At 41.4% G+C, this 27091-nt stretch overlaps 1 protein-coding gene across 4 annotated transcripts in view; it reads left to right on the top strand.

The window, feature by feature from the left end:
• The first annotated feature begins 278 nt into the window (after nucleotides 1-278).
• gria2b (glutamate receptor, ionotropic, AMPA 2b) overlaps nucleotides 279-27091 on the top strand; it is a 51293-nt gene continuing 24480 nt past the window's right edge. For 3 of the 4 annotated variants that reach the window (XM_019887444.1, XM_019887443.1, XM_019887442.1), the window contains exons 1-3: nucleotides 279-706; nucleotides 801-941; nucleotides 19252-19491. In XM_019887444.1, the coding sequence (XP_019743003.1) occupies nucleotides 604-706; nucleotides 801-941; nucleotides 19252-19491 (484 nt within the window). In that variant the 5' untranslated portion in view covers nucleotides 279-603. The remainder of the gene's footprint in view (nucleotides 707-800; nucleotides 942-19251; nucleotides 19492-27091) is intronic. The other variant, XM_019887441.1, reaches the window with a different exon arrangement.

Here is a 27091-nt window from a genome sequence, read left to right as displayed (position 1 = left end):
TCAGAAGTAATGTGCCTTTATTTTGGTGTAAGCCTGACCTTTTGGAACAAAAACATTTATTTATGATAAATCTGATGTCCTTTATTGTAATACTTATTACTTTTGCTTATTTATTACTTCTTCATTTAAAAATACAGTGGGGAAAAAAAGCAATTATTTTTCCAAATTTTTGAACCCAACTAGAAACATCTCTTTCTGCACGCATGGCTCATGAAAGCGCACGGTTCGTTGCTGACGTCAGTCGAGCGGCCGGCTCTCCTTTCGGCAATCTTCGGCGCCCGCCTCATTAGCATTCGGTTCTCGGCTTGAGGAGGAGGGGGGAAGGGAAGAGTGGTGGTGATGGGGGGGTGATGCTAAGAGAGGAGCGCCACACTCGGAGCAGGAATCAGCAGCGCTTGCCGCTCCATCGCTAAGGGTCCTTTTTTCCTCGACTACTGGGGTCACCCCCCCCTTTTATTTTCCACCTCCAACCTTCGTCCTCGTTAATTGCACACCCGGCTGCACCAAAAGAAAAAAAAAAAGATGCGTGGGATTTAACGCCTTGATCATCCGTCTCTCTCCTGGAATATTCCTGACTCCCCTCCCTGAGTGTGTGTACGGTAGATGCGGACCGCCACGGCCATGCAGCAAATTGTGCATTTCTCCATGTCCTTCCTCCTCGTTTTGTGGGGGTGTGCGCAGGGAGGCTCGCCCAGCGTCCAAATCGGTGAGTGTAAAAAAAAAAAAAAAAATGTGCGCCAAAAATGAAGCGCATTGCGTTTCAGGAAGACTGACTGGTGCGTGTCTTTTCACCCGTCCAGGGGGGCTCTTTCCGAGGGGCGCGGACCAAGAGTACAGCGCCTTCAGGATAGGCATGGTCCAGTTCGGTACGGCCGAGTTTCGGCTCACGCCTCACATCGACAACCTGGAGGTGGCCAACAGCTTCGCTGTCACCAACTGCTGTGAGTGTCTTGAAAAAAAAAAAAAATTGCATTGCGCCATATGGAATGTATGTGTGTCTGGATGGATGCAAGGGGAGAAGGGAGATGAGCGGGGGTGGGAGGAAAAGTTTGTTTCCACGGCAACGGCCACATCCATTATTTCATTCCGTCACATTAACAACACCATGCTAAGCTCGCAGTCTTCGACGTCAGTGAGGCGAGTACATTCTGCTGCTCATCATCATCATCATCATCATCATCATCATCTCATTGAGTTGAGTGAGCACCTTTTTGGAGCGCATCCTCGGGTGCCCATCAGGTGAAGAACACGATTGTTGTCCAATTGCTTTGGAGAGGCAAGTGGTTTGTGGGATTTGCCCACAGCCAACATTTTTCAACCTTTCTAAAATATATATTTTTAGTCAGTATTTAAGTGTCGTATTGTTTTTTTTCTTTTGACTTATTTTTAAGCACTGTTTGATTTTAGTGTATTTATTTGTTGATTTTTTTTTATGATGATTTATTTTTCTGTTTCTTCAATTATATTTTATTTTCCGTTCTTCCATTAATTGATTTTGATTATTAATTGTTTTGCTGTATTTTTTCTTATTTTGATTCATTTTTAAGCCGGTTTTTATATTTCTTTATTTCCGTTTTATTTTTATGTATTCTTCATTTATTTTCTGCCAGTGTTATCTTTATTTTTCTTCTGTTCATTCTCTATCTGTAATTATATTTCATTTTTATGCAATTATGTAAGTATGACATTTTACTCAACAGTAGAATTTAATTAATTGCTAAATTCTGTTTTTCTTAACAGTATTTATTTATTTATTCATGCTTTGTTGCATATTCAGTATTTATTATCTACTACTTTATTTTTCATTCTTATAGTATTAAGTTTAGATTAAAGGTTTTTATTCAATTTCTAGATTATATAAATCTTTTAGTTTTAATACATTTAGATTACATAAAGATATTTTTTTATTCAATTTATTTAAAAATTATTGTTAGTCTATTTTTCATGATCATTGTTGAATATTGTAGTTTCTTTGGGTGTAAAATATTTTATTCGTTATAACTGCTATTGTTTAGTCGGGTTTTAAACCAAAGCTCTTTGCATTATTCAGTATTTAATTAACTTTATATCATACCAATTTATTTTAAATATTTAACCTGCTATTACCGGTGGTTTATTGCTATTAGTTTAATTTTCATGATCCATATTTTAATTTTGTAATATTTGTTTTATTTTGCAGTTCTTTAGCATGCATTTGGATTGTTTTTACATAACATAGTTCATGTGGAGGCGCTTGGTTGCTGTGCGACTGCTGCCTTCAATATAAATCAAAGGCTTGTGATTGGTGCTTGCCGGCATCCAATCCATATCATTTGCATTTAAAAAAAAGAAAGGGAAAAAAAAAAAAAAGCTCAGTCCCCAGCCTGCGCAGCGCGCTCACCCAAGGCAGCCTGATGCAAGTGGGCGACCATCATCAAGGTGCTCAGCATATAAACACTGTAGCACAACGAGAATGTGCTCTCACTTCAACCATGGTTCGAAGATGAGAATTTAAACACACTCATTTTGCCCAAGTGCGTATGAAATAGCTTGTGCAGCTTCTGAGTTTACTTATCTTACGAAATGACCAAATGTTGAAAATTATAGAAAGAAATAAGACCAAAGCAAACCTTAAGAAATAAGCATAACTACGTTGCTGGAGCGTATCTCAACTGCTGTCAGTGTGGTGTGTATTTACATATTGCATTTACATATCTTACCTAATAAAAGCAAAAGTTGAAAGTTGTCGAGCAAAGGTCAACAAAATCAAAGCATCAAATACGAATTACAGCTCACGATTGTTTTGCATAAGCATGGCACAACCATTTTGAGTCAAACAACATCATCAGACGATAGCAAACTATAGTTTTTTTGTTTTCTGAACATACGAGACGCTGCTGTGCAAACTAGTGTTTATTCAGTTGATGAAATATTTTGAAAATTGGAGAACAAAACTATCGAAATCAAAGCAAACAATAACAATTTGCTTGTGCATATTCGCGAGTGCTGTGGATTTTTTTGTGTTAATTTAGTTGCTATGATGTTAAAATGTTGAAACTTAACAAAATCAACCAGATCAAAGTGAACAATAAGAATTAAAGAACCATTTTCTTGAGCAGATTAACAGCTGCTGAGCAACTTCTATGTTTATTTCGTTGACATAATATGTAGGAAAATGTCATACAAAATCAACCAGATTAAAGCGAAAAATAATACCAACTGTTTTTGCTTGAGACTCCTGAGCAACTACTTGTGCTCACTAAGGTGACAAAAATAAAGCAAACACTAAGAATTGAAACACAATCGTGTTGCTGCACAAAGTGGAAAAATCTGCCCCATGCACCCTTTAAAATCATTTGGGTTCTTGTTGCCAATCCACGAATAACTCATCTTGGGTTTGTTAGCGATGCGAGTATTGTATAACCTGAATGCTCAAGGTTTCATGAGCATGCTTGCCTTGGTGTGTTCGCCTCGGTTTTACACCCATGCTGTGTTCCCGTAAAACTTATCGTGCCCGTACATGCGTGTGTGTGTCTGTGTGTGTGGGTGCATGTGTGTGTGTGTCGGAAATATAAGTGCACGTCTTCAGGCCGTGTCCTTTTAAAGGGCAACGTGACTCATAGCGAGCTAGCGAGCTCGCGGACTCATCCATCGAACGCTTGCTGTTGTCTCCTTACCTGCTGCCATATCTGCACATTTATGAGACTTGACTCATGAAGGAGAGTCCGTTGGGCATCGTGAAATGCTTTAATGCCAACGCTTTCATTTTCAGGAAGCTCTTATGAGGCGAAAAAATGAGATGGGCATTTTGTTCTTGATTGCTATATAATATGCTGCACGATCGCATTGTTATAAAACGTAAATAAAAATGCAAACCATCTCAGAACTGATAATAGCAAAATTTCCGAAGCGACATGTAATACGAAACATAACAGATTGTCCAGAAAAAAAGTACACTTTGTAGTATTGTACCGCCAAGTGATGCAAAAACAGCAAAATTTCAGGACCGTTACACATTTTCCGAACTGAAACAATAGAATGCCTGTCGCGAATGAGACATATGTTTAGTTCTTTAATTGCTATTGAATCTGTTAATGATGGCACTTCTCTGAAGCGGAGTAAAAACGAAACCTTTAGCATTTATACGGGATAAAGTATAGCACACTTGTGAACGAAACAAACATTTGTCCCGTGATGGAGCTCATACAAAGTGTTCAAAAAACAGCAAACATTTCCTTGCCATAGCAAATTGCAATATTTCGGGAACTCTGCGTTAAGAAGAAGAAAATAGTAGCTTACCTCTCGCCAAAGAGATATTCATCTTGTTCTTTTGTTTTTTTTCCAAGCAATGTCAAATATCCAAATTTCAGAGCCGATACCATCCACAGCATACCATACCATTTTCTACTGCTTATCCAGGGTCGGGCCATGGGGCAACAGCTTTAGCATGGAAGCCCAGACTTCCCTCTCCCAGCCACTTCTTCCAGCTCATTCCAGTTGATTCCAAAGCGTTCCCACGCCAGCCGGGAGACAAAGTCTCTCCAGCGTGTCCTGGGTCATCCCGGGAACATCTCACCTGGGGCATCCAAGTCAGATGCCCGAGCGGTGTGGTATGGGGACTGAAGAGCCTGTATCAGGGGGTTTGGTACCTCATACTCTTGAAGCACCCCCCACAGAACTCCCTGAGGGACACGGTCGAACGCCTTCTCCGAGTCCACTAAGCATACAGTATGTAAACTGATTGGGCAAACTCACATGGACCCTCGAGGACCTTGCCAAGATTGTCCACTGTTCCGAGGCCGGGACATAAACCACATTGCTCCTCCTGAATCTGAGACTCGACTTTTTGACGGACCCTCCTCTCCAGCACCCCTGAATAGCCCTTACCAGGGAGACTGAGGAGTGTGATCTCTCTGTTGTCGGAACACACCTCCGGTGCCCCTTCGTAGAAAGAGGGACCACCACTCCGGTCTGCCAATCCAGAGGGATTCTCCCCGATGACCGTGCGATATTGCAGAGGCCTGTCAACCAGGACAGGCCCACCCCACATCATCCAGAGCCTTGAGGAACTCCTGGCAGATCTCATCCACCCCCAGTTGCAACCAAGGAGGTTTTTAATTCCATGTCTCTAAAGAGCTAGCTTCTGCAGCCAGGGATCAGACCGTCAAGGTCCCCGCCTTTGGCCACCGCCCAGTTCACTTTGCAACCATCCCCTTTGGCCACTCCCATAGGTGCTGAGCCTATGGGAGGGGGGATCCACGTTGCCTCTTTGGGCTGAGCCCTATGGGCGTAGGCTCGGCCACCAGGCAGTCACCAGCGTGCCCCACTTCCAGGCCTGGCTCCAAAGGGGGGCCCCGTGACCAGGGGAAAACACCATCCTAAGTTTTCATTCATCATTGGAGTCATTGAGCCGTGCTTTTTCTGGTCCCTCACCAAGGATCTTTTTGCCATGCGTGATCCTACCAGGGGCCTAAAGCCCCAGACAAATTAACTGCTAGGATCATTGTGACACACAAACTCCTCCACCATGTTAAGGTGACGGCTAACGGAGCAAAATTTCAAAGCGCTGTGTTTTGGTAATTTTGTTCTTCTGTGTGAAATCTGCAAAGCGATGATAAAACGTCAACATTTCGAAACTGATATATGTTTAGATGAAGAAAAATAATAGGTTGCCTGTCCCAAATCGGACAGACATTTTGTCAGTTGATTGATTTTGAACGTGTGGAGGAATGACGTCGATCTGCAGACAGAGAAAAACAAAAGCGCATTTGTTCCAGATGACAGTCATTTTGGCCCTTGACAGATGTTGAATCCGTTAATCGATGCTGCTTCTATTAAGCGTAATAAAAACGGCAACATTTCAGAATGAATCGTCTTTTTGTGAATCTTTATAGAATGTAATATGCTTTCATTGGCCATTCTCCTCCAAGACTGTGAAAATAAAAGACACCACTTTAAATTGATTAGCACTTGTACAAGATGATCTGCTCATTGATTTTGGTCACTCATTTCATGAGACGCTTCGCGAAAGGGCCTAATTATCGCATGAACGTCCACTCGCTGTCTGCCTTAACATCAAAGGCTAATTGAGCACAAGGGCACAATTATTTTGTTTGTATGCTGTTTTTTTAAAGGGACGGAAGATATTAATAAATGCTCTGAACGCCTGCTTAGGGACGAATTTAAATACAATTTCTCACACATTTTTATTAAATGTTTCCAGCCAATCACTTAAGGTCTTTTTCATGAGATGTTTTATCTTCTTTACCCCTCCCTCTTTGCCTCAGCTGTCAATCAAACAAACACCCTGAACCCCCATTGCCCAGCTCTGAGGCCAGCGACATAACTCTAAATATAAATCATGAAGTCAGCCTCTCGGACGAGGTCAAACAGCCACCGGTGCAAACAGTGGATGTCAGACGATTGAGCAGATCAGAAATAATAAACAACGACGAGGACAGACTGAGGGAAGGCATAGAAAGGCAAGTTGAGTCCTTTCAGGAATTATGCGGAAACGATTGTCCCGTCTTTTAGCGCCAGCAGATGTTTGCTGTGCTCCCCTGATGCTATCAAAACAGCAGGAGATGCGCAAGTAAGAAGGCGTGCGGAAATGAGGCATGGAAAAATGCTGATTAATCTGTCGTCGTATTTTTCTGTACACACATTGCCTTCTTTCTCTTTGTGAAGTTGTATGTTAGAATTCTACCTGCTAGCAAGTTAGTGTTACGTCCATTCTTTTCAATACAGTACCTGACTATAGTAGTGCAACTCAAGCTGCTGTCTTTATGCTCACATTCATTCTTGGAACACCAACTGCTAGCATATTAGCATTTCATCCATTCGTCTTAAAAATAGTCCCTGAATCGAGAGCTGAATGTAAAAGTCCTTATCATTTTTAAAGTTGCGTTGCCTTCTTGATTTATGTTGACTTACATTTTGGCCAACTGCTAGCATATTAGCATTTCATCCATATTTTTAATTAAAAAGAGGTCCTGACGACAGAGCAAAATGAAGCAATGTCTTTTCAATCCACCACAGTATATTTCTACTCACATTGCTATTTCTTTGTTAACCTCTGCGTTTCATTTGTTTTTATTGAAAATTATACCTGACTGTGCCAAAAAGGGTTCTGCAGCATTCCATGCAGTACTTACAAGGTTTCTAAATAGCTTTGCCCTCCAGGCCATCAGATGGATAAATAGCAAATAAGGGTGTTAGTTTTTGATTCCCACTGACTTACACTACTGTTTTATTTTGTACATTATGCTCTATATGACTGTGGTTTTCAAAATCCAACTGTTTATGTATTTCTAAATCACAGCAGCATACCAATATTGACATGTATTTGAAATTTGATTTACACATTCAAATTTCTATGCTAAGCTAAGCCAAATGCAACAAAATGTCAGTCTGTTTACACTGAATGCATACCTGAACTCTAAAATGTAAAAATAATCAATCCGCCATATCTTTTTTTTTTTTTTTGTCCACACATTGCCTTTTTGAAATGATATTTGACATGTCAGCACACCAAATGTTCGTATTTGATCATTTCTCAATGGAAATACAAATGGCCGCATGGTACTTACACACTGAAATTTGTGCGATGTCGTCATCGTGTGGGCAGAAGAAAATCCTGGCAACTCGCAGTTAAAACACAAACAAGGCGATAATTAAGATTGCAAATTCTTACAATAACAACTGCAAGAGCATGTCAGCATTGCCTTCGTTCTGTCCAAATCAAATCACCATACTGATATAATTCATAGTGGCTTTTGTTTTGATTACAATTCTGTCCCTTTTTTGTGCTTTATTGCAAATGACATCATCGTGAACCATTTTATGCATTATTAAGTAGAATCACAGATATGATCAATGTTTCATGGTAAAAAGAACTCTCAGACAATCCGTCTGATACCTTGAATATTCTTCTATATTCGTGTCTTCATGGCACCGGATGACTTGCACTTTTGACTCTGCTCCGCTTCATATTCCAGCCAACATGTCATTTATTTTCATCGTCATTGATATATTTATGTCATGCATTACATGAAATGATGTGTCACAGTGAGTTGAAGGCCATGGACAAATGGAGCATATAAACGTCGGGGCTCAGGCGTCAAATATACTCGATGAGACTGAGGTATACTATACATTTCACTTGGCAGACAATGGAAACCTATTTTTTTTTAATTTATTTATTTTTTTAATCACTGGTGGATGCAGAATTTTATCATCAAGCCATTGAATTACACTTATGAGTCAATGTAGCGGTTTGGTGCATGACATCGGCAAACATAAATACCCCCAACTCTAAATATCCAACTTAGTCATACATTATGATCACAAGCTAATGCTAGTGAGCCTCTTAGCTCATGCTAATCTGTGCTAACATTGCACCTTTTAGCTCTAGCGTGGTAGCAATACGGCCACCTCGTCAATTTGGTTCTGAAACTTCTGGTGGAGAAATTCAGCAAGAGGGTGGTTATTGTGTTAATTAACCCCACTTTTTTTGTTGGAGTGCGGCGAAAGTGGAAATGACTCACCACTCTCTGGCCCTTTTAAATGACTGGCAAAAACAATCTTCATCACAGTGTTAGTAATGGAGCTCCGAGTGTTGGATATTTGAATTCGGCACTCTCGGGCTATCAGCGGAAGTACCATATTTAAAAAGAGCAATAACGGTTGAACTGAGAGAAGCAACTGAGTCAGTCCACTTGGGTTGCCAGGGCAACGCCCTCCTTCACATGCGTGGCGGAGCTTGTCCGTTTGTTGTGAGATCATTAGAACACACCAAGTCCACTTTGGTATTTCCGTTGAAGGTCATGTAGCGTACGTTGCGTTTTTATGACAGCAAGTAGCCGTGATTCGGGTATCCTGATCGATAGTTAACACTTTAGTGTGGTCCATCGTTGTGTACGTACGCACAACATCCGATGCAAGACGTTCTGGCCTGGAATCCATCTGAACAAATATCCCCCAAAAACGTAATACTATTGCGAGATTTTTATTTTATTTAATTTTATTTATTTATCTATCTATCTATCTATCTATCTATCTATCTATCTATCTATCTATCTATCTATCTATCTATCTATCTATCTATCTATCTATTTATTTAATGTAACACAAGTGAAATAGTTAACCATCTACTGTGAAATCAATTTAACAAGCTGCCATTTACACGAAGCGGCAATTTAGTGGCTCATGTTAGCAGTCACCGACCATTGTCTTGCATACATAATAAGCACAAGGCCAAAAGCGGTGTTTAATTTGTGTGTATTCAGGTGGTAGGAGTGTGTGTGTGTGTGTGTGTGTGTGTGTGTGTTTGTGTGTGTGTGTGGGTGTGGGTGGGTGTGTGTGCGTGTGTGTGTGTGTTTACACGTGAACCTAACGTTACATAAATAGTGTTGCAATATTAAATGGTTTTCATTTTATAAAACAAACTCCTAATTTTCACATGAATAATGTTTTAATACTATGTGAAAAAATGCCCAACTGCTTGAGAAGACTCCTCATTTTGATTAAAAATGTGATGTTTTGTGAATAACGGTATATCAGTCAACGTTGCAAGAGAATAACAATAAAAATTTTGCAATTTCACACAAAAAATCAAAACAAAAACAAAAACATTTATGGGGAAAAGATTCCTCATCGGGAAAAAAAAATGTCTGAATTTTGTTGTATTATAACTTGAACAAAAGTTGCAATTTTTCAAGAGGGAAAAAATTTATTTTACAAGAATTTTGTTGAATATTATGATACAATTTCAACGTCACAATTTAACAATAAAAAAGCACACAAATCCTGTTGTAACATTACGAGAAAAAAGTCACAATTTTTTCAGAAACCAGAGCTTAAATTTGATAACATTACAAGTATAATGACTCGTCAACTTTCTTTGAGAAAAACTGATAAAATTATTTAACAAAACAAAAAACATCATTTTGTGTGAATTCTGTTGTCATATTACTAGAAAAAAGGAAAAAAGTCGCAATTTTACATGAAAAAAATCCTAATTTTACAAGAACAGTTTTTAATGTTTCAGAAAAATAATTAAACTTTTTTTAACCACCAGTGCATGCAGCAAACATGAGTGTGCTTGTGAAGGACGCACTTTGCCGCGCTCGAGCGAGGCAAAGTGGTTCCGATTGTTGCCATGGTGCCGCATCTCTTCCTCCTCTCCCACCTCTTCCGACTTCCAAATCTAAAGCAGGCCACGAGAAGCATCAAAAGAACATGGTGTTACGCTAGGGGGCGCTACGCTGTACTGTGCACAAAGTCGCCTGCGAAAGCTTTGTCGCAGGACATCAGAACGCCTCCAGGAAACAGGTCAGTGCACAAAAGGCGAGCGACGGCCAGGAAGAGGAGGAGGAAGAGGAGCGGCGGGGGAGGGGGCGCGGGCGTAAGGGGTGTTGTTGGCCGTAGAAGTTGACAAGAACTGAGCTGCAGTGTTCTTGTCGAGAGCAGCTGCCGGAAGGACGGCTCAAAGGAATAGAAAAAAAAAATAATCAAGCCAGAGTGGCCGCCAGTCACATCTCCCACAAGTCCTTCCTCTTTTTAATATAGCCGACAGTCGCCACGGCAACGTTCCCCGACGTCCCAGAAAAGCACTGCCATATTATAGGATGAGCTACCTACATCGTAATACGGCATTACGAGAGCGTAAAGAGTCGAGCACCACAATATAGTCATCGGTAAGAGAATAAGTCGGGGGGGGGGGGGGGGGCGTTTTTCGTCAAGTGGTCATTTCATGCAAAAACGGAGAAACCCAACAAATTTGGGACAGAATAAAATGTGCATGTTAACATCAAACATTGTTGTAATATAACAAGAAAAAAAACTATCCAAGAAGAATATCATAATAGAACAAGGAAAAAAAGTGTTTTATGTCAATAAGAGAAAAACGTTTTTTAGGAAAGACGAATTTGACGGAAAAGCTAATGCACGTAATATCATGAGGAAAATTTTACGAGGAAAAAAAACGTGAATATTCTTGTAGGAACGCAAGGAAATAGTAAAAACGATTAAATAATTGCGTTAATAATGTGTTTCTTATTAAGTGATGATGTTATGTGAATATGATTTTATTATTTGACTTGAATAGAAAAAAAGTCCCCATTTTACTTGGATAATTGTAATTTTAGGAGATAATAGTCACTATTTTTAGGGGAATAACTTAGAAAAAAACATTTTACATGATCCGGCGGAATATCAGGAGTTAACAGACACTACTATTAAAAGAAAAACTTTAGGTGAATAACGTTTCGTCACCAATTTCCAGACAGAGTCACAATATTATTATTAAGATACGAATCACTATTTTATGAGAACATGTTATATGAATACTGTCATAATATTCCGATTGGTGTAACCAAAAAGTCTTAATGTTACAACTTTTTACTTTTTACGAATCTTCAAGAAACATCTTTCATTCCAATTTTTTTTCATCGTAAAACGCGACTTTCTTTGAGCTGTCCTGCCTTAGAGCTTTGTGGCTCACGTGCACTTTCTACCGATTGACTGGCTGCTCAGTCCTTAACCGCAAATGAAATCTAAGAGCAGCAAAACGCTCCTCTGGGCTTGTTTAGCTGCCGCAGAGAAGGTCGAAGTCGGAAAAGGGGGAAAAAAAACAGGACTGCCACTCTATCAAGATACACAATAGTCCATGTGTGAGCTGGTCCGAGATCACTTTCCACGTTGAAATAAAAAGTCCCTGGGTCTTGTTGCCATGGCGACGCGGCACTTGAGTGGGACAACAGTCAAATCTGTTCACACTGCTGATGATTGCTGTGTCACTGACATACGTGTGTGTGTGTGTGTGTGTGTGTGTGTGTGTGTGTGTGTGTGTGTGTGTGTGTGTGTGTGCGTGTGTGTGCGAGTGTGTGTGCGTGTGTGTGTGTGTGCTGCGTGTGTGTGCTGCGTGCGCACGCGTATGTGTGTGTGTGCGCCCACGTGTGTGTGTGTGTGTGTGTGTGTGTGCTGATTCATCATTTTGGCACTGCACAGGGTCCGTTTGTCTCCCATTATCAATCCATCCACACAAGCTAAATGAGGTTGATTCATGCAAGTGTCCTTTGGTCGAAAGTGTGCGGGATGGGTGGCGGGGGGGGGGGGGTCACCATGGAAACAAGACCTGCTCTAATCCATACAGAAAAGGGTTTTACAGCAGGGGACACATTTTAGTGTCCCGTCATGGAATTCCAGATGGTTTTGCAAGGCACATGAAGGTGGCTGATGTAAATGTGGTCTTCGCCGAGCTTGAAAGAATCCGTTCGAAATGCCGAAATGGGATGCGTTTTCACCTTGCGCTGAAGTTTACAGTTTTGACTACATTCTTGGAACGCAATATTTTGAGTTACGACAACTGAAAATAAATCTTGACACAACAGGACCACGTCCATATTTAGTACCATTTCCTGCTCAATTTTTCATCCAACAGCAAGATTGTGATAATTTCTTTGTACACCTTCCCACAGAATTCTTGTGAGAGAGGAATTGGTGAAATTTTTATAACGGTACAATTTCTTATTGATTGTAAAGACTTCCCTTTTTTTTTGTGCAATTTGACTCTGAAGATTGTGCTCCTTTTTTGCTGTGCCAGCCGATTAAATCAGCCGATGATGGCCCTTCAAACATCGGCCAAAGTAATGTTATGCAGATTGTTTTTACCTTGATGTACTCGAAACATCCACAGGAGTTGTACACAAGTAATACTGGTCTCATTAATGATTGCACATATATTATAACTGGATCATTACAATTGTTCCTATAGTGAAATTAGTTGATAAGGTCTTGTCAGTCAGAGCAAATCTTAATTTTTGCAAGCAACGCTTCGGTGAGCCATGCAAGTTGCGCAAGAAATTGACCTGGATGTCACCATTGTACACTGAGCCTAAAGTCACAGTTACTTTGAAAAAAAGCCTGCAATTCTTTTTGTACAATTGTACAAACAACAAAATTATTGTGAGAGTTTGCTTTTTCTTTTGTACAATTTTCTACTTTTTTGTTTTAATCAGACCATAACTGTGCACAATTTTAATACAATTTCCCTATAATTTATAAGTTTTTTTCTTGGAACAGAAATGTGATATTTTTGGTGTGCAATTTCCTATAAAATTCTTGTGATATGCATGATATAATACAATATGTTGGACGGTAAAATCTCCTGTTAAATTCTTGCGAATACTTTGACTATAACACGAAGACTAAGCACATTATCTTAGAGAATTCCCTTTATGTGACAACACAGAGTTTCTCAATTTTTTAATATAATGACCATGAAAATACTAAATTGTGTTTTCCACTAAATTCTCACGAGGCGGCAAAATTCGTGAGGATTTCTGATTAAATTATTCAAATAACGAAGCTCATGCATTTATGACCGACACATTTTTGTGACAAACATAAATTAGCACAATGTCCTGTGAAATTGTAGATTACAATTTCCTACGGCACACAAATCGTTTGCAATCTCCTTGGCCAATCCCCTCCTGAATTCTTCTGCAGCGTGTCGGGGTGAGGCGAAGGTGACTGATTCATGATCATTTATGCAAATGCATTCTTTGATCAGCATAAACAGCAGCGTAAAAAGGAGACGATGTGGCCCTTTGAGTGCCACACCGGCGAAAAGCAGGTCAGCTAATTGGAACGGCTAAATTAGTTTCACACCATTCACCTTCTCGCAAGGTGACAAAGCGTGAGAGTGTCCACCCATTTGTCTGTCCAAAAGAGGCAGCGAAACACAATGTACATCTGTATGTCATTCTGGACTCTTTCAATGCGGAATTGAGAAGTCATTTTCCTCACTTAATGCTTTGAGCGTTATGGGGCAGTTGCAAAAAAAACGAAAAAAAACAGAAAACATTTGGAATTTCCTTCTAAAACCTCTGAAAGAAAACAACTGTGCTGACTCTTGATTACATTTACGGTACATGAAATCCTTCGAAGAACAAACAGTGATATTTTGTAAAATTTCCCAACAAATATTGTAAAAAAAACATCCATCCATCCATTTCAAACTGCTTTGATCCTCACAAGGGTCGATCCAGCCGTCCATTTTCCGATCCACTTTTATATAAGGGTCGCGGGGGTTGCTGGAGCCAATCCCAGCCGTCTTCGGGCTGTAGGCGGGGGACACCCTGAATTGGTTGCCAGCCAATCGCAGGGCACACACAGACGAACAACCACCCGCGCTCACACTCACACCTAGGGACAATTTGGAGTGTTCCATCAACCTATGGTTCGTGTTTATGGAATGTGGGAAGAAACCGGAGAACCCAGAGAAAACCCACACGGGCACGGGGAGAACATGTAAATTCCACACAGCAAGACCAAAGCTGTAATCAAACCCTGCACCTCTGCACTGTGAGGCCGACGTGCTAACCAGTCGACTACCGTGCCGCCCTTGCATAAGACTTTTTTTTTTAAGTAATGTTCTATATATTGCAATGAAAAAGCCAGTGTGCAGTTGTACATTCTCAGTGAAGTGAGTGGAACAATCAAACATTTTGTATGTGGACTTGAGAATATATAGTCATTTAGTTGTTGCGAGTGTGCGGAGGGATTTGTGAGTAGGATTCATTGAGAGGCAGTCACATGTGACAAAGACATAATGGCTTTTCCCACAATCCTTCACTCTTTCTGCCAACCGGCGATTAACCGTCCTCGACTTCTTTATTGCGCCAGATTGACTTGTCTTCCCTCTCCAAAATAAATCTTGTGAACGTTTTGTGCTGCAAATGTGTAAAAAGATTTTCGACGATTTAGTGGTTTGTTTTGGGGTCCTGGGTGGCCCGGTAGTCGAGTGGTTAGGTCGTCGACTCCACAGTGCAGAGGTACCGGTTTCGATTCCAGCTCCGGCCTTCCTGTGTGGAGTTTGCATGTTCTCCCCGTGCCTGCGTGGGTTTTCTCCGGGTCCTCCGGTTTCCTCCCACATTCCAAAAACATGCATGACAGGTTGATTGGACACTCTAAATTGTCTCTAGGTGGGAGTGTAAGCGTGGATGGTTGTTTGTTTCTGTGTGCCCTGCGATTGGCTGGCAACCTGTTCGGGGTGTCCCCCACCTACTGCCCAAAGACAGCTGAGATAGGCTCCAGCACCCCCTGCGATCCTTGTGAGGATAAAGCGGATCGGAAGATGAATGAATGAATGAATGAATGTTTTGGAGTTGTTGTTGGGTTGTTTTTTTTTTTTTTTTTTTTTTTTTTTTTTTTTTTAGATTGAGGTCATTCTTTTGTTGCATTTCCTGCAAATTATTTGAACAGACAAAAACAGATCGTCATACATTTGTTAAAAAAAAAAAAAAAAAAAAAAGAACAACCTGAAAAAAATTGGTGAAGCATGCTTTGAATTGGACAGCTCTTAGGTTAGCTTTTTGGGAGGGCATCCTGTCGAGTTGCCTTTATCTCCTCTCAATGGAATCGAGCTCCCCATGTCAGCAACTCATTAACATGATATTGCACTAGAACAGGGGTCGGCAACCCAAAATGTTGAAAGAGCCATACTGGACTCAAAAAACAAATGTGTCTGCAGCCGCAATAAATTAAAAGCCTCAGAAAGAAGGCAACACACGCTGTATGTATCTATATTAGCTATATTAGCCTACTATCAAAATGACTAAGTTGGCTACAAATACACAATGAGCCTTCCCGATTAAATGAGTTATTTTTCCCCTGCAGTGCATCCTGTAGAGCAGGGGGGCCCAACCTTTTTTGGCCAAAGCTCTATTTTTCGATCAACCAGCCTTCCGCGAACGACCCCTTACCGCACACGCACGCACTTACACACGCCTGCCATAATGAGCAACAGCCATAACGGCGGCTAAGATGAACGAGGCACGGGACGCACTTTTGCAGCGTGTTAAATTTCGTAGAGGACGTATACCGTTTTAAAATGCTTCTCTCTGTCCTTCAGATTGCCATTCTTTGCCAGTTCCCTCGGTGAATTGGACATGAAACGCCATTTCTTCTTACAACAGCCGCTTGCCTGGCATCACGCTCTGCTAATAGAAATGTGTGTCTCAGGCTGTGATGCAAATCTTCGTTGACAGAAATGTTGAAATGTAATATTTAATCGACATATTTTTACAGCATTGGAAAATGTTAAGAATGTTTGCCCTCCTACAGAAACCATATTCAAACAAAAAATATATTTTCACTCCACCATCTTTTTACATTTTGAAACATTTTAGAAAGGCCCAGAGAGCCACTAGGCGGCGCTAAAGAGCCGCATGCGGCTCCGGAGTCGCGAGTTGTCGACCCCCGCACTAGAAGAAAGGCCTCATTACATTAATTACAACGGTGCACGGTCAATAGAGCTGATGAAGTTATATGCGATCAATACGAGCCGCAAGAACGACAAGCTAATCCGCTGACCCTGACGTAATGCTTGAGAAACGATCAGCAACCTCAGGACGGCGGAAAAGCTTTTCCGTCTGTTTACCAGAGAAGGTCATGCCGTCCCTAGGTTGGTCTTTTGGGATGGAGGACGGAGGACGAGAAGTTTTTTAAAAAGGACGGATTAAGCAAGGACAGAAGTGGGTTTTCGTCCGTACCTTTAATCGTCCCTAACCGGGTTAAGTATGTGGTGTCGGGAGGCAAAATCACAAAGCCAACGTGTAGCCAAACACTGTATTTTCTAACAGGCTATTTCATCTCAACAGTATTTTTTTAGCAACACTGCCACATAGTGTAACAGTCAGAGAACAAAACAAAGTGCCTACGGAGACCCATTTCACTAACGATCAATCCAGCCGGTGAAGAAAGCTGGCTCTGTTGTCTGTCTCTCTATACCCGTCCACCGTGATGGTAGCTTGGATTTCTAAAAGTAAAGTTTTCATGATTAATATTTTATTTGATCAAAGTAACTATTTTTGTGTTGGGAAATACAAAATTTGAGTTGCTTATCACTCAGACATTTAAAAAAAGAAACAGTGATGTCATTTTTGTTCGATTGATGGTTTATCTGCAACAGCCAATCACGGTGTTACTGAAAATAAGCTTCGGTAGGCAGGCGTATACGCGATGAATACCTCAACGTTTGCATGCGAGAGTCCTGCACATTTTTCAAAGTGTGGCATTGTGTAATGTGGACGACGCGTTTCTCTCCTGAAGCGACATAAGCTTTGTAGTGAGTGCCACTTTGAAGAGGAAAACACCCTAAAATCACTAATACTTGGGCGATCATTCCAATATTTTCAGAGGTTGATGTGAGCAATGAGTAAAGATGTCAATATACATTTTGGTGACCATCGATCGCAGTTGTGGCAAATTAGATGACGTTTAGATTCTGACATTCGACTGTCATGTTGCATGTACGGCAAGCGAGAAATGACACATTACATTCGTGTCGGCAACGAATGGCATTTGAACTGAAGCCATAAACTCTTTGGAAAATGAAAAATTAATATAATATTCTTTTCCTTTTTCTTTTCAATTCTGTTACAGACAGGGTCGATGCGATATATGAGCCCATCCGCCATATTGTATGTGGCTTTAATATTAGACATAAATCGGCAAACTGAGCTCAGATAACATCATACAATCAAATTTTGATTGTATGATGTGATCCGAGGGCTGCCCATTACGTCGATCGCGATCGACCGGTAGATTGCGGACTGGTCCCAAGTCGATAGTTAAGGGGTGTAGAGAAGAAAAAAAACAACCAACCATTTGTGTGTCTTTGTGCATGTTAGTAATCTATTATTTTGTGTTAATGTACACTGCACCCTAATCATCCTATCAGTCTCATTTTCACAAAAAGTATGAACAAGATAAAATCAAATAAAGCAGCTAAATCTTTAACCGAGATGGCGCGTGACCTGCGTCACCGGAAGTTGTTAGCGCTCAGCAGCTACAATTGCAGCCTGTGATCAGAGCTTTTGCGCTATATCATTTATCGTTATCATTATTCTCATTCAGAGTTTGTTTCGTGTATAATTCACCGAGGGCACGAGTAAAGAATAGGAATCTAGAAGGCCGAGGGAAGCGCTTTAAAACGGTAAGTGTGAGCTACGATAGTTAACAGGCTACAAAAGTGCGTCGCATGCCTCTCTGTCAGGCTGTTGCTCATCATGGCGTGCGCGTGTATGTGCGTGCGCGTGCGCGGTAACGGGTCAATCGCAGCGTCAACACAATCAAGCAGGCATCTTTGTTTATGTAATGTAAAAGGTCCCTATGGTAATGCTTGCGGTTATCGCAAAAGGCGCCATCCATGATGGGATCAGCAGTGCTACCCGAAAGTATGGAGCAAAGTGAGTGTGTCGCGTCTGTCGGGTATTGAATTGCGCTTTTAAAGAACGAGGACGGACGTAGATGGACGACCATTATTATATGAATAAGGACAGAGGGACGATGATGGACGGGAACCCAGGTCGCGGACGTAGGACGGACCGGCAAAATGGGGTAACGTGCCCACCTTTGCGGTTTACGGCCACAAAAGTAGCAGCGACCCCGAGCGACATCTCGGTGCTCACTGCATAATGAATTTTAAATGTTGGGAAAAGCCACTTTGGCCAATGCGCCGGGCATGGCTCGTAAATTATACAATGAGGGGGTGATTTTTGCAAAGCCAACAGAATGGAGGATGTAGCGCAAATCACGGGAATGAAAATATAGATTACATGCGGCACACTTGCATTCAAAGCAAGACCGAAAAGGTGAGAAAGACATGAAAAGCTTTCTAATATGTGCAATAAATATTAACATTGAAGCGCTGCTAAATAACAAACTCAAATATTATGAATTTTTTGAGGTATTGTGTCATCTTCGATAAAAGCAAGGATTGTGTAACTTTTTGTTGGTTAAGACTAAATTGTGCACTATTGAGGGTGGGGAGCACTATAGCACCGTCAGGGTAGAAAAAAAATTGCTGATTTTGAAAGAGCAAATATCAATTGATTCATTGGTCGGACCCTAATACAAAGGTGACAAACTATTGACGTGTCCCCTTTTTCCCATGTAAACTATTGATGCTGTATCTTTAAGAAGACAAACTCTTACATTTGCTATTAGCCTAAAAAAAAGATAAACTACTTCTGCTGCTGTTTCCGAGGAAATAGACGAGTAATCGAACATTCTGAAGTTCAGCAGGCTTTTTGTGACTTTCTCTGCCATACGTCCTCTTCAGTACAAGCAGTCCCCCAGTGCAGTTAAAAGACGGAAATCAATTAATCAGCCGGCAGACACGGCGAACAAGGCGCACGCGTCCCCGAGGCGCGCTAACGGATGTAAAACAACAAACATTAACGCTTGTTTTGTCTCTCATTGCAGTCTGCTCGCAGTTCTCCAGGGGCGTCTACGCCATTTTCGGATTCTACGACAAGAAGTCGGTCAACACCATCACGTCGTTCTGCGGCACGCTGCACGTGTCCTTCATCACGCCCAGCTTCCCGCTGGACGGCAACCAGCAGTTCATCATCCAGATGAGGCCCGACATCAAGGGGCCACTGCTCAGCCTCATCGAGTACTACAAGTGGGACAAGTTCGCCTACCTGTACGACAGTGATCGAGGTCAGTACGCCGTTAACGTGACATTCCTTTCTTCAACTGTGTTGGGATTGGAATGGACAAAGCAGTGGACCAACATTTTTTGATATGTATGTGTTTGACGATCGGACATTGCATGAATTATTTCAGGTTGGAATTGAAAAATGTGTCAAATTCTCAAAAATTTTCAATGGATTAGTTGCAGTTTGGAAATGAACTTGAAATGTGGGGTGGTTTATCCAAATGGTATCCTCGACAAACACACCTGTGAAAGTAATTAACATTTTCTTCTGTAACTACAATGCAGAAATCTATCGATCCAGCCATCCATTTTCCGATCCACTTTTATTTAAGGGTCGTGGGGATTGCTGGAGCCTATCCCAGCTGTCTTGGGGCAGTAGGTGCGTTACACCCTGAACTGGTTGCCAGCCAATTGGAGGGCACACAGAGACGAACAACCATCCGCGCTCACACTCACACCTACGGCCAAATTAGAGTGTTCAATCAGCCTGCCATGCATGTTTTTGGAATGTGGGAGGAAACCGGAGTACCCGGAGAAAACCCACGCAGGCACGGGGAGAACATGCAAACTCCAAACAGTAAACCCGGAGCCGGGATTGAACCCACTGTGAGGTCGTGGGTGGATGGATGGATATATTTGTTATGCTGTATATTGTCATATAATATATACAGTATGTCTTACTTACTTATGAATATTTAAATTGTGCAATGTAATACTCTAAATTCAAAAGAATACATTGCAATATTCTCTCCTATTCTTTTTCATGCAGGCATATTCATTCTGTTTCAGTAAATTCCAAGATTGCTCCAAGGTGTTATTTGGAACTTGTGAGATGTTGACTTTGCCCTCATAGTGCCCAAAATGTCCTCAAGTCTTTAGTGTTTGCTCCCTCCCCCCACTACCCCCTCTCCAATGTGGTTCTGGATTTGACCACCCCCAGGTGCATTTAATGAAAGTGTGCTTGTCACATACAATCAGCTGCAACACGTGTTTGAGTTTGTTTCTGTGTGTGAAACAATGCCACAAGCTGCCTCTGTGTGTGTATTCGTGTGTGTGTGTGTGTGTGCGTGTGCGTGTGTGTGTGTGTGCGTGTGGGCGCGCGCGCGCGCACATTTTATGTAACATAATTGGACGTGTGCGGTAGTAGTTGTGACATGCAGTGGAGGTGATGGGCCCTGCGGCCGTGGACCTCCACACTTCTAATCATAATAATAATGCTGAGAGTTGTTTGTGATTGAAAGGTTCCAGTTCCCTTTGCAATCTGAAATTTGGTCGGCGTGTGTATCATGAGTAGACCCATGAAAAAAGTCAAGACACAGGAAGTCTGCTATGTTGGTTTTTAAGTGGCCATTTTAGACATCATTGAACGGTAGTTGTTTTCAGGAGTGCTTCAAAGAAAATGTAATTACTGAAGCCAATTTCCATTTGCAACAATAGACCCACAAACAGTCGGAAAAGCCGCTTAGTTAAGACTTGGCCATTTAAGGGTTCTTATCAACCCCTAAAGCCAGTTTCACTTAACTTTTTTAAAAATTTGGTAGGCATGACAACATAAGTAGACCCTCCAAAAAAGCCTCAAGAGATCCTAGCCAAATACACAGAGGCAGCATCCAATTTTGTTTTGAAATGGCCATTGTCAGGATCTTTTTGGTTGTTTTCAGGGGTCCTCAAATGACAATACATCCCCGAAGCCAGTTTCACTTGACCCACAAAAAAAGTCCCAGCAAACCAAGTCTCAACAGCCATTTTGTTAAGAATTGGTCATTTAAGGGTCATTTTGTTGGTCCTTCAATGATATGTCAACCCCTGAAGCAGGTTTCACTTTGCAACATGAAATTCGGAAGGCCTGTCAACTGTGAGCAGACCCACCAAAAAGTCTCAAGAAGCCTTGTACAAAAAGACACAGGAGCTATGCCAATTTGAGTCAAAACTGATATTTGAGGGTCAAGTCTGAAATTTCCACGGTCTTCCAAAGCATACCCATACTCAAGATTTTGTCCCATTGTTACCAAAATTTAACTGTGCAATACAGTAGGCCGTTGGATGATGCTAAGGTGAGAAAGCTTTCACCGTGTGCAGAGCTCAGCAACAAAGTGTAATGACTCAGAATTTGGCATTGTTAAATTTGTCAAGTCAGATTTTTATTTATTTTTTTATAAATCCCATTGGATTGATCAAGTCTACCTAATGTGGTCTCCGGTGAATGTACTTCTTACATGAATGCAGTGAAGTGGCTCGACGTGCGAATTGAAGTCATGCTAATCAATGGCGGCTCCGTCGCGACCGTCAAATGCACACTCACACGCACGCGCGCACACACACACACAAACACACACACGTCCTCGCATCACTTAGTGACCTGCTCAGTCACATCCAGCACTCTCTTCCGCCACTGTGAGGTCGTGGGTGGATGGATGGATATATTTGTTATGCTGTATATTGTCATATAATATATACAGTATGTCTTACTTACTTATGAATATTTAAATTGTGCAATGTAATACTCTAAATTCAAAAGAATACATTGCAATATTCTCTCCTATTCTTTTTCATGCAGGCATATTCATTCTGTTTCAGTAAATTCCAAGATTGCTCCAAGGTGTTATTTGGAACTTGTGAGATGTTGACTTTGCCCTCATAGTGCCCAAAATGTCCTCAAGTCTTTAGTGTTTGCTCCCTCCCCCCACTACCCCCTCTCCAATGTGGTTCTGGATTTGACCACCCCCAGGTGCATTTAATGAAAGTGTGCTTGTCACATACAATCAGCTGCAACACGTGTTTGAGTTTGTTTCTGTGTGTGTATTCGTGTGTGTGTGTGTGTGTGTGCGTGTGCGTGTGTGTGTGTGTGCGTGTGGGCGCGCGCGCGCGCACATTTTATGTAACATAATTGGACGTGTGCGGTAGTAGTTGTGACATGCAGTGGAGGTGATGGGCCCTGCGGCCGTGGACCTCCACACTTCTAATCATAATAATAATGCTGAGAGTTGTTTGTGATTGAAAGGTTCCAGTTCCCTTTGCAATCTGAAATTTGGTCGGCGTGTGTATCATGAGTAGACCCATGAAAAAAGTCAAGACACAGGAAGTCTGCTATGTTGGTTTTTAAGTGGCCATTTTAGACATCATTGAACGGTAGTTGTTTTCAGGAGTGCTTCAAAGAAAATGTAATTACTGAAGCCAATTTCCATTTGCAACAATAGACCCACAAACAGTCGGAAAAGCCGCTTAGTTAAGACTTGGCCATTTAAGGGTTCTTATCAACCCCTAAAGCCAGTTTCACTTAACTTTTTTAAAAATTTGGTAGGCATGACAACATAAGTAGACCCTCCAAAAAAGCCTCAAGAGATCCTAGCCAAATACACAGAGGCAGCATCCAATTTTGTTTTGAAATGGCCATTGTCAGGATCTTTTTGGTTGTTTTCAGGGGTCCTCAAATGACAATACATCCCCGAAGCCAGTTTCACTTGACCCACAAAAAAAGTCCCAGCAAACCAAGTCTCAACAGCCATTTTGTTAAGAATTGGTCATTTAAGGGTCATTTTGTTGGTCCTTCAATGATATGTCAACCCCTGAAGCAGGTTTCACTTTGCAACATGAAATTCGGAAGGCCTGTCAACTGTGAGCAGACCCACCAAAAAGTCTCAAGAAGCCTTGTACAAAAAGACACAGGAGCTATGCCAATTTGAGTCAAAACTGATATTTGAGGGTCAAGTCTGAAATTTCCACGGTCTTCCAAAGCATACCCATACTCAAGATTTTGTCCCATTGTTACCAAAATTTAACTGTGCAATACAGTAGGCCGTTGGATGATGCTAAGGTGAGAAAGCTTTCACCGTGTGCAGAGCTCAGCAACAAAGTGTAATGACTCAGAATTTGGCATTGTTAAATTTGTCAAGTCAGATTTTTATTTATTTTTTTATAAATCCCATTGGATTGATCAAGTCTACCTAATGTGGTCTCCGGTGAATGTACTTCTTACATGAATGCAGTGAAGTGGCTCGACGTGCGAATTGAAGTCATGCTAATCAATGGCGGCTCCGTCGCGACCGTCAAATGCACACTCACACGCACGCGCGCACACACACACACAAACACACACACGTCCTCGCATCACTTAGTGACCTGCTCAGTCACATCCAGCACTCTCTTCCGCCTTCCTTCCATCCCTTCCTCTTGCCAGTGCCACACATCGGTTGGCATGGGAACGAGAGGATCACACTGACCTAATTAGACAGCCGTGCGATGGCGAAGTATATGCACTGCGGTCCCCATCGGTGCCTGTCGCACTCGTACAGTAAGCAGCAGGTTTCATGCGGCATATTTTAAAGCAGGAATTTTGTGTGTGTGTGGGTGGGGTGGGGGCGGATTTGTCCTTTTTTTTCCATTAAAAAATGATTAGTATTTGGGGACGGATGCTAAATTGCGTTGCTGAATGGGATGGGAGCATGAAGAGGGGAGATGCGGGTGGTGGGTTTCACAGCATGAAAGCCATCCGAAGAGATGCCGTCGATGCAAAGATTAAGTGTATGCGTGTGGCATGTTTAGTGTGGAGTGAAATGGAGGAAAGAGCAGCACTACGCTAAATCCTTGCTAAGCCAACAAGCTAGCACGCGCAAGTCAATAGACGTCCTTCTTACGGGTGCATTATTCACGTGATGCCTTCTGTGTGCACTCAGCAGCCTCATGTGTGCAACATGCGCTACTAGTCCATGTCTACACACCGTTTACTGTGCATTGCGAGACCATTCTGCACAATGGGATCAAATAGAAATGTCTTCAGGCTTTGTGACACAGCGTGCGCTTCTTTATCTATATTTGAATGCCCCGTCACAAGTAAGTGAAAACATGCGTGATCAGGATCTCAGATGATGCAGTATGGAAATGACTGTGATCGCGACTGCAATAATATGTTTGTGATCAGAACTGCAATCCTGAGTTTGTGATCCAGATAGCGGTTTTGTGTCCGTTGTCACAGTTATATGTTTACGATCAAGATCAAAATTGTTTGAGTGTGATCAGCATTGAATTTGTCTTCTTGCCATCAGGATCGCTGTTATATTTTCGCAGTACAGATCACAATTGCATGTTTGTGAGCACGATCACGAGTGTTTGTTTTTTCAGGATTGTAATTGTATGCTTGATATTCAGATCACAATAGTACATTTGTGAGTAAGATCACTATTGAATCTGTTAGATCAGGATCCCAATTGTATGTTTTTGATCCAGATTACTCAATTGTGTTGGTGCTGAGCAGTATCAAAACTGGACTGTGTATTTTTGATCTGGATGACAATTGTATGTTTCCAATCCAGATCACAATTGGCTGTTTGAAAGTAGGATCACAGTATTAGTATTATCTTTTTTGTTCCGGATCATAATCGGATGTTTGCAATCCAGATCACAATTGTATGTGTGTGAGCAGGATCGCAATTGTATCTTTTTTGATCAGCATCACAAATGCATGAAAGGGATGGAGATCACAATTGTATGTTTATGTGCAGGATCACGGTCTTATTGTTTGAAATCGGGATCATAATTGTATGCTTGCAATCCAGATCACAGTTACAAGTTTGTGATCCAGATCTCAATTGTATTTTTGTGATCAGGATCGCAAATGTATGTTTGTGAAAGGGGGCTGCAAATAATCTGATTTTGATCATGATTGCAACTCTCAGGATCACAATTCTAGGTGATCACAGTCTCAGTCGTTTTTTGACTGGAGCGAGAGCTGCAATCACGCTTGTGCTGAAATATGACTACAAATGTCTGATTCATTGACTGTTACTTTGAGAGTACAAAAAACAACAACCTTGCACAAAGAGCCACATGCTGCTTCACCAAGTCATAAAAGATCAAATACGTGATTACCTGAAGTCAGAATGGCCTGTTTTTAGCTCAGGCAGAACATCGTGTCCTCATTGTAATTATACACGTATAGCTCGCTCAAATAAAAATGCGAGCCTGACATTTTCCCCGCGCCGTAAAATAAATAAATGAAAGTGATCGATATCTCACCCCGCCACCATCAAGCTTGGATTACATACGCCAGGCTTTTTTATTAAAACGCAACCCCAGGGTCGATACGGGCAAGTTTCAGCTGTGAAACGTCTTTAACTCGTCTGGAACGTCAGATTGATCAAGAGATATAATTAAACGTCTCGTCCGGGCCAGAACTCTGTTTTGGGGGGGGGGAATAAAGGCCAAACAAGATGGTGATATAAAGACTGGAGGAGCACATTTGGCCGCTCCATTCCACTCAGAGGCTCGTTCATCAGATCCGTTACGGACGTTTTGCGCACTTTGAGGAGAGTTTCATTGGATCTGTCGAGTCATCTAGCAGCTGGCAGCTCAAATATGAATTAAAGCAGAAATATGTCATAATTTTATGCAGTGTAAAACAATTTCAACGACAATCGTGTCCCAGATTCCCTTCATTAGTGACTCACATCCCACTACAATGAAATATTTCAAGATAAGGCAAAATGTGCAGATTTTTTTTTTTTCTTCACCGGGCAGTTTTTGTGTGAGAGGATTTGACTTGCTTCAAGCATTTTTGCTTAAAAATCTCAAAAAGGCATTCTGATTTGTTCATGAGATTGCATAATTAATTAGCTTAGAATAAGAAAGGGGGTGATGATCAAACCAGCAACTCCTCGACGTGAGCATCTTTTCCGACACATTGTGAAAATAGTTGGGAAATGTTTTCTTTACATCAGGACAGATTTACTTTGTTTTCATTTTTATGAAATGCACTACTTTTCAGACGTCTGTGAATGTTTTGAGGATAGCTTGAGTATGTTTATGATATACGTAGTCAAATTTACTGTTCTGTTGACATATTTATATGTCCCTCATTTCTTTTTTTTCTGATTGAGTTGTTGCTGATGAGGTCTTTGTGATTCCGACCTATAGTGGGGAGCCCATAAGAATGAAAGCTGCTTGCATTTTTGCTCTCTCAATTTGAATTGAGCTTGACAGTTTTAAGACATTCGGAAAAGAAACTGAAAAACAAAGAACTCACCAACAAAGATATGAAACGATCAAAAGTGTACCCTGTCATAAACTGCGTGTTATTCGAGACACTTCCCTCCCACACTTGGTTGCAATGCAGAATACCAATGACTCACCCCGACAAGCTCGTTACATAAAAGCACTGAATCACGACCTTTTTAACGAACCTGAGATGGCAGCCAATCGGCAATAAACCAACAAAGCCCGACCGTGAATATGTCGTGTCTGCCACATTATTGAGCTTATTTCCAGAATAATTATGCTGCTTTCACAAGAGCTGCGGGGGGGGGCGGGGGGTAAATCGGGCTGCTCTTGTTTCGTCGGTTACTTCGTGGGTTGCTTGATTTGTGCATTGGTTGGTTATTGTGTTATTTAGTCATTAAGTTGGGTGTTTTATTTGTCAGTTGGTTTGTTGGTTCGTTGCTTGGTTAGTTGGTTCTTTAATTAGTTAATTAGTCAGCTTGTTTCTTATGCAGTTAGTCGTGTTGTGGGTTAGTTTGTTCATTGGTCAGTTAGTCGTTTGGTTGATTCGTCTGTTTGTTAGTTCGTTGGGCAGTTTGTTTCTTGGTTGGTTGATCTGGTCGTTTGTCAATT

This window comes from Hippocampus comes, unplaced genomic scaffold, assembly GCF_001891065.2.
Source record: "Hippocampus comes isolate QL1 unplaced genomic scaffold, H_comes_QL1_v1.1 scaffold202, whole genome shotgun sequence".
NCBI lineage: Eukaryota > Metazoa > Chordata > Actinopteri > Syngnathiformes > Syngnathidae > Hippocampus > Hippocampus comes.
This window is presented reverse-complemented; position numbering and strand designations above follow the sequence as displayed.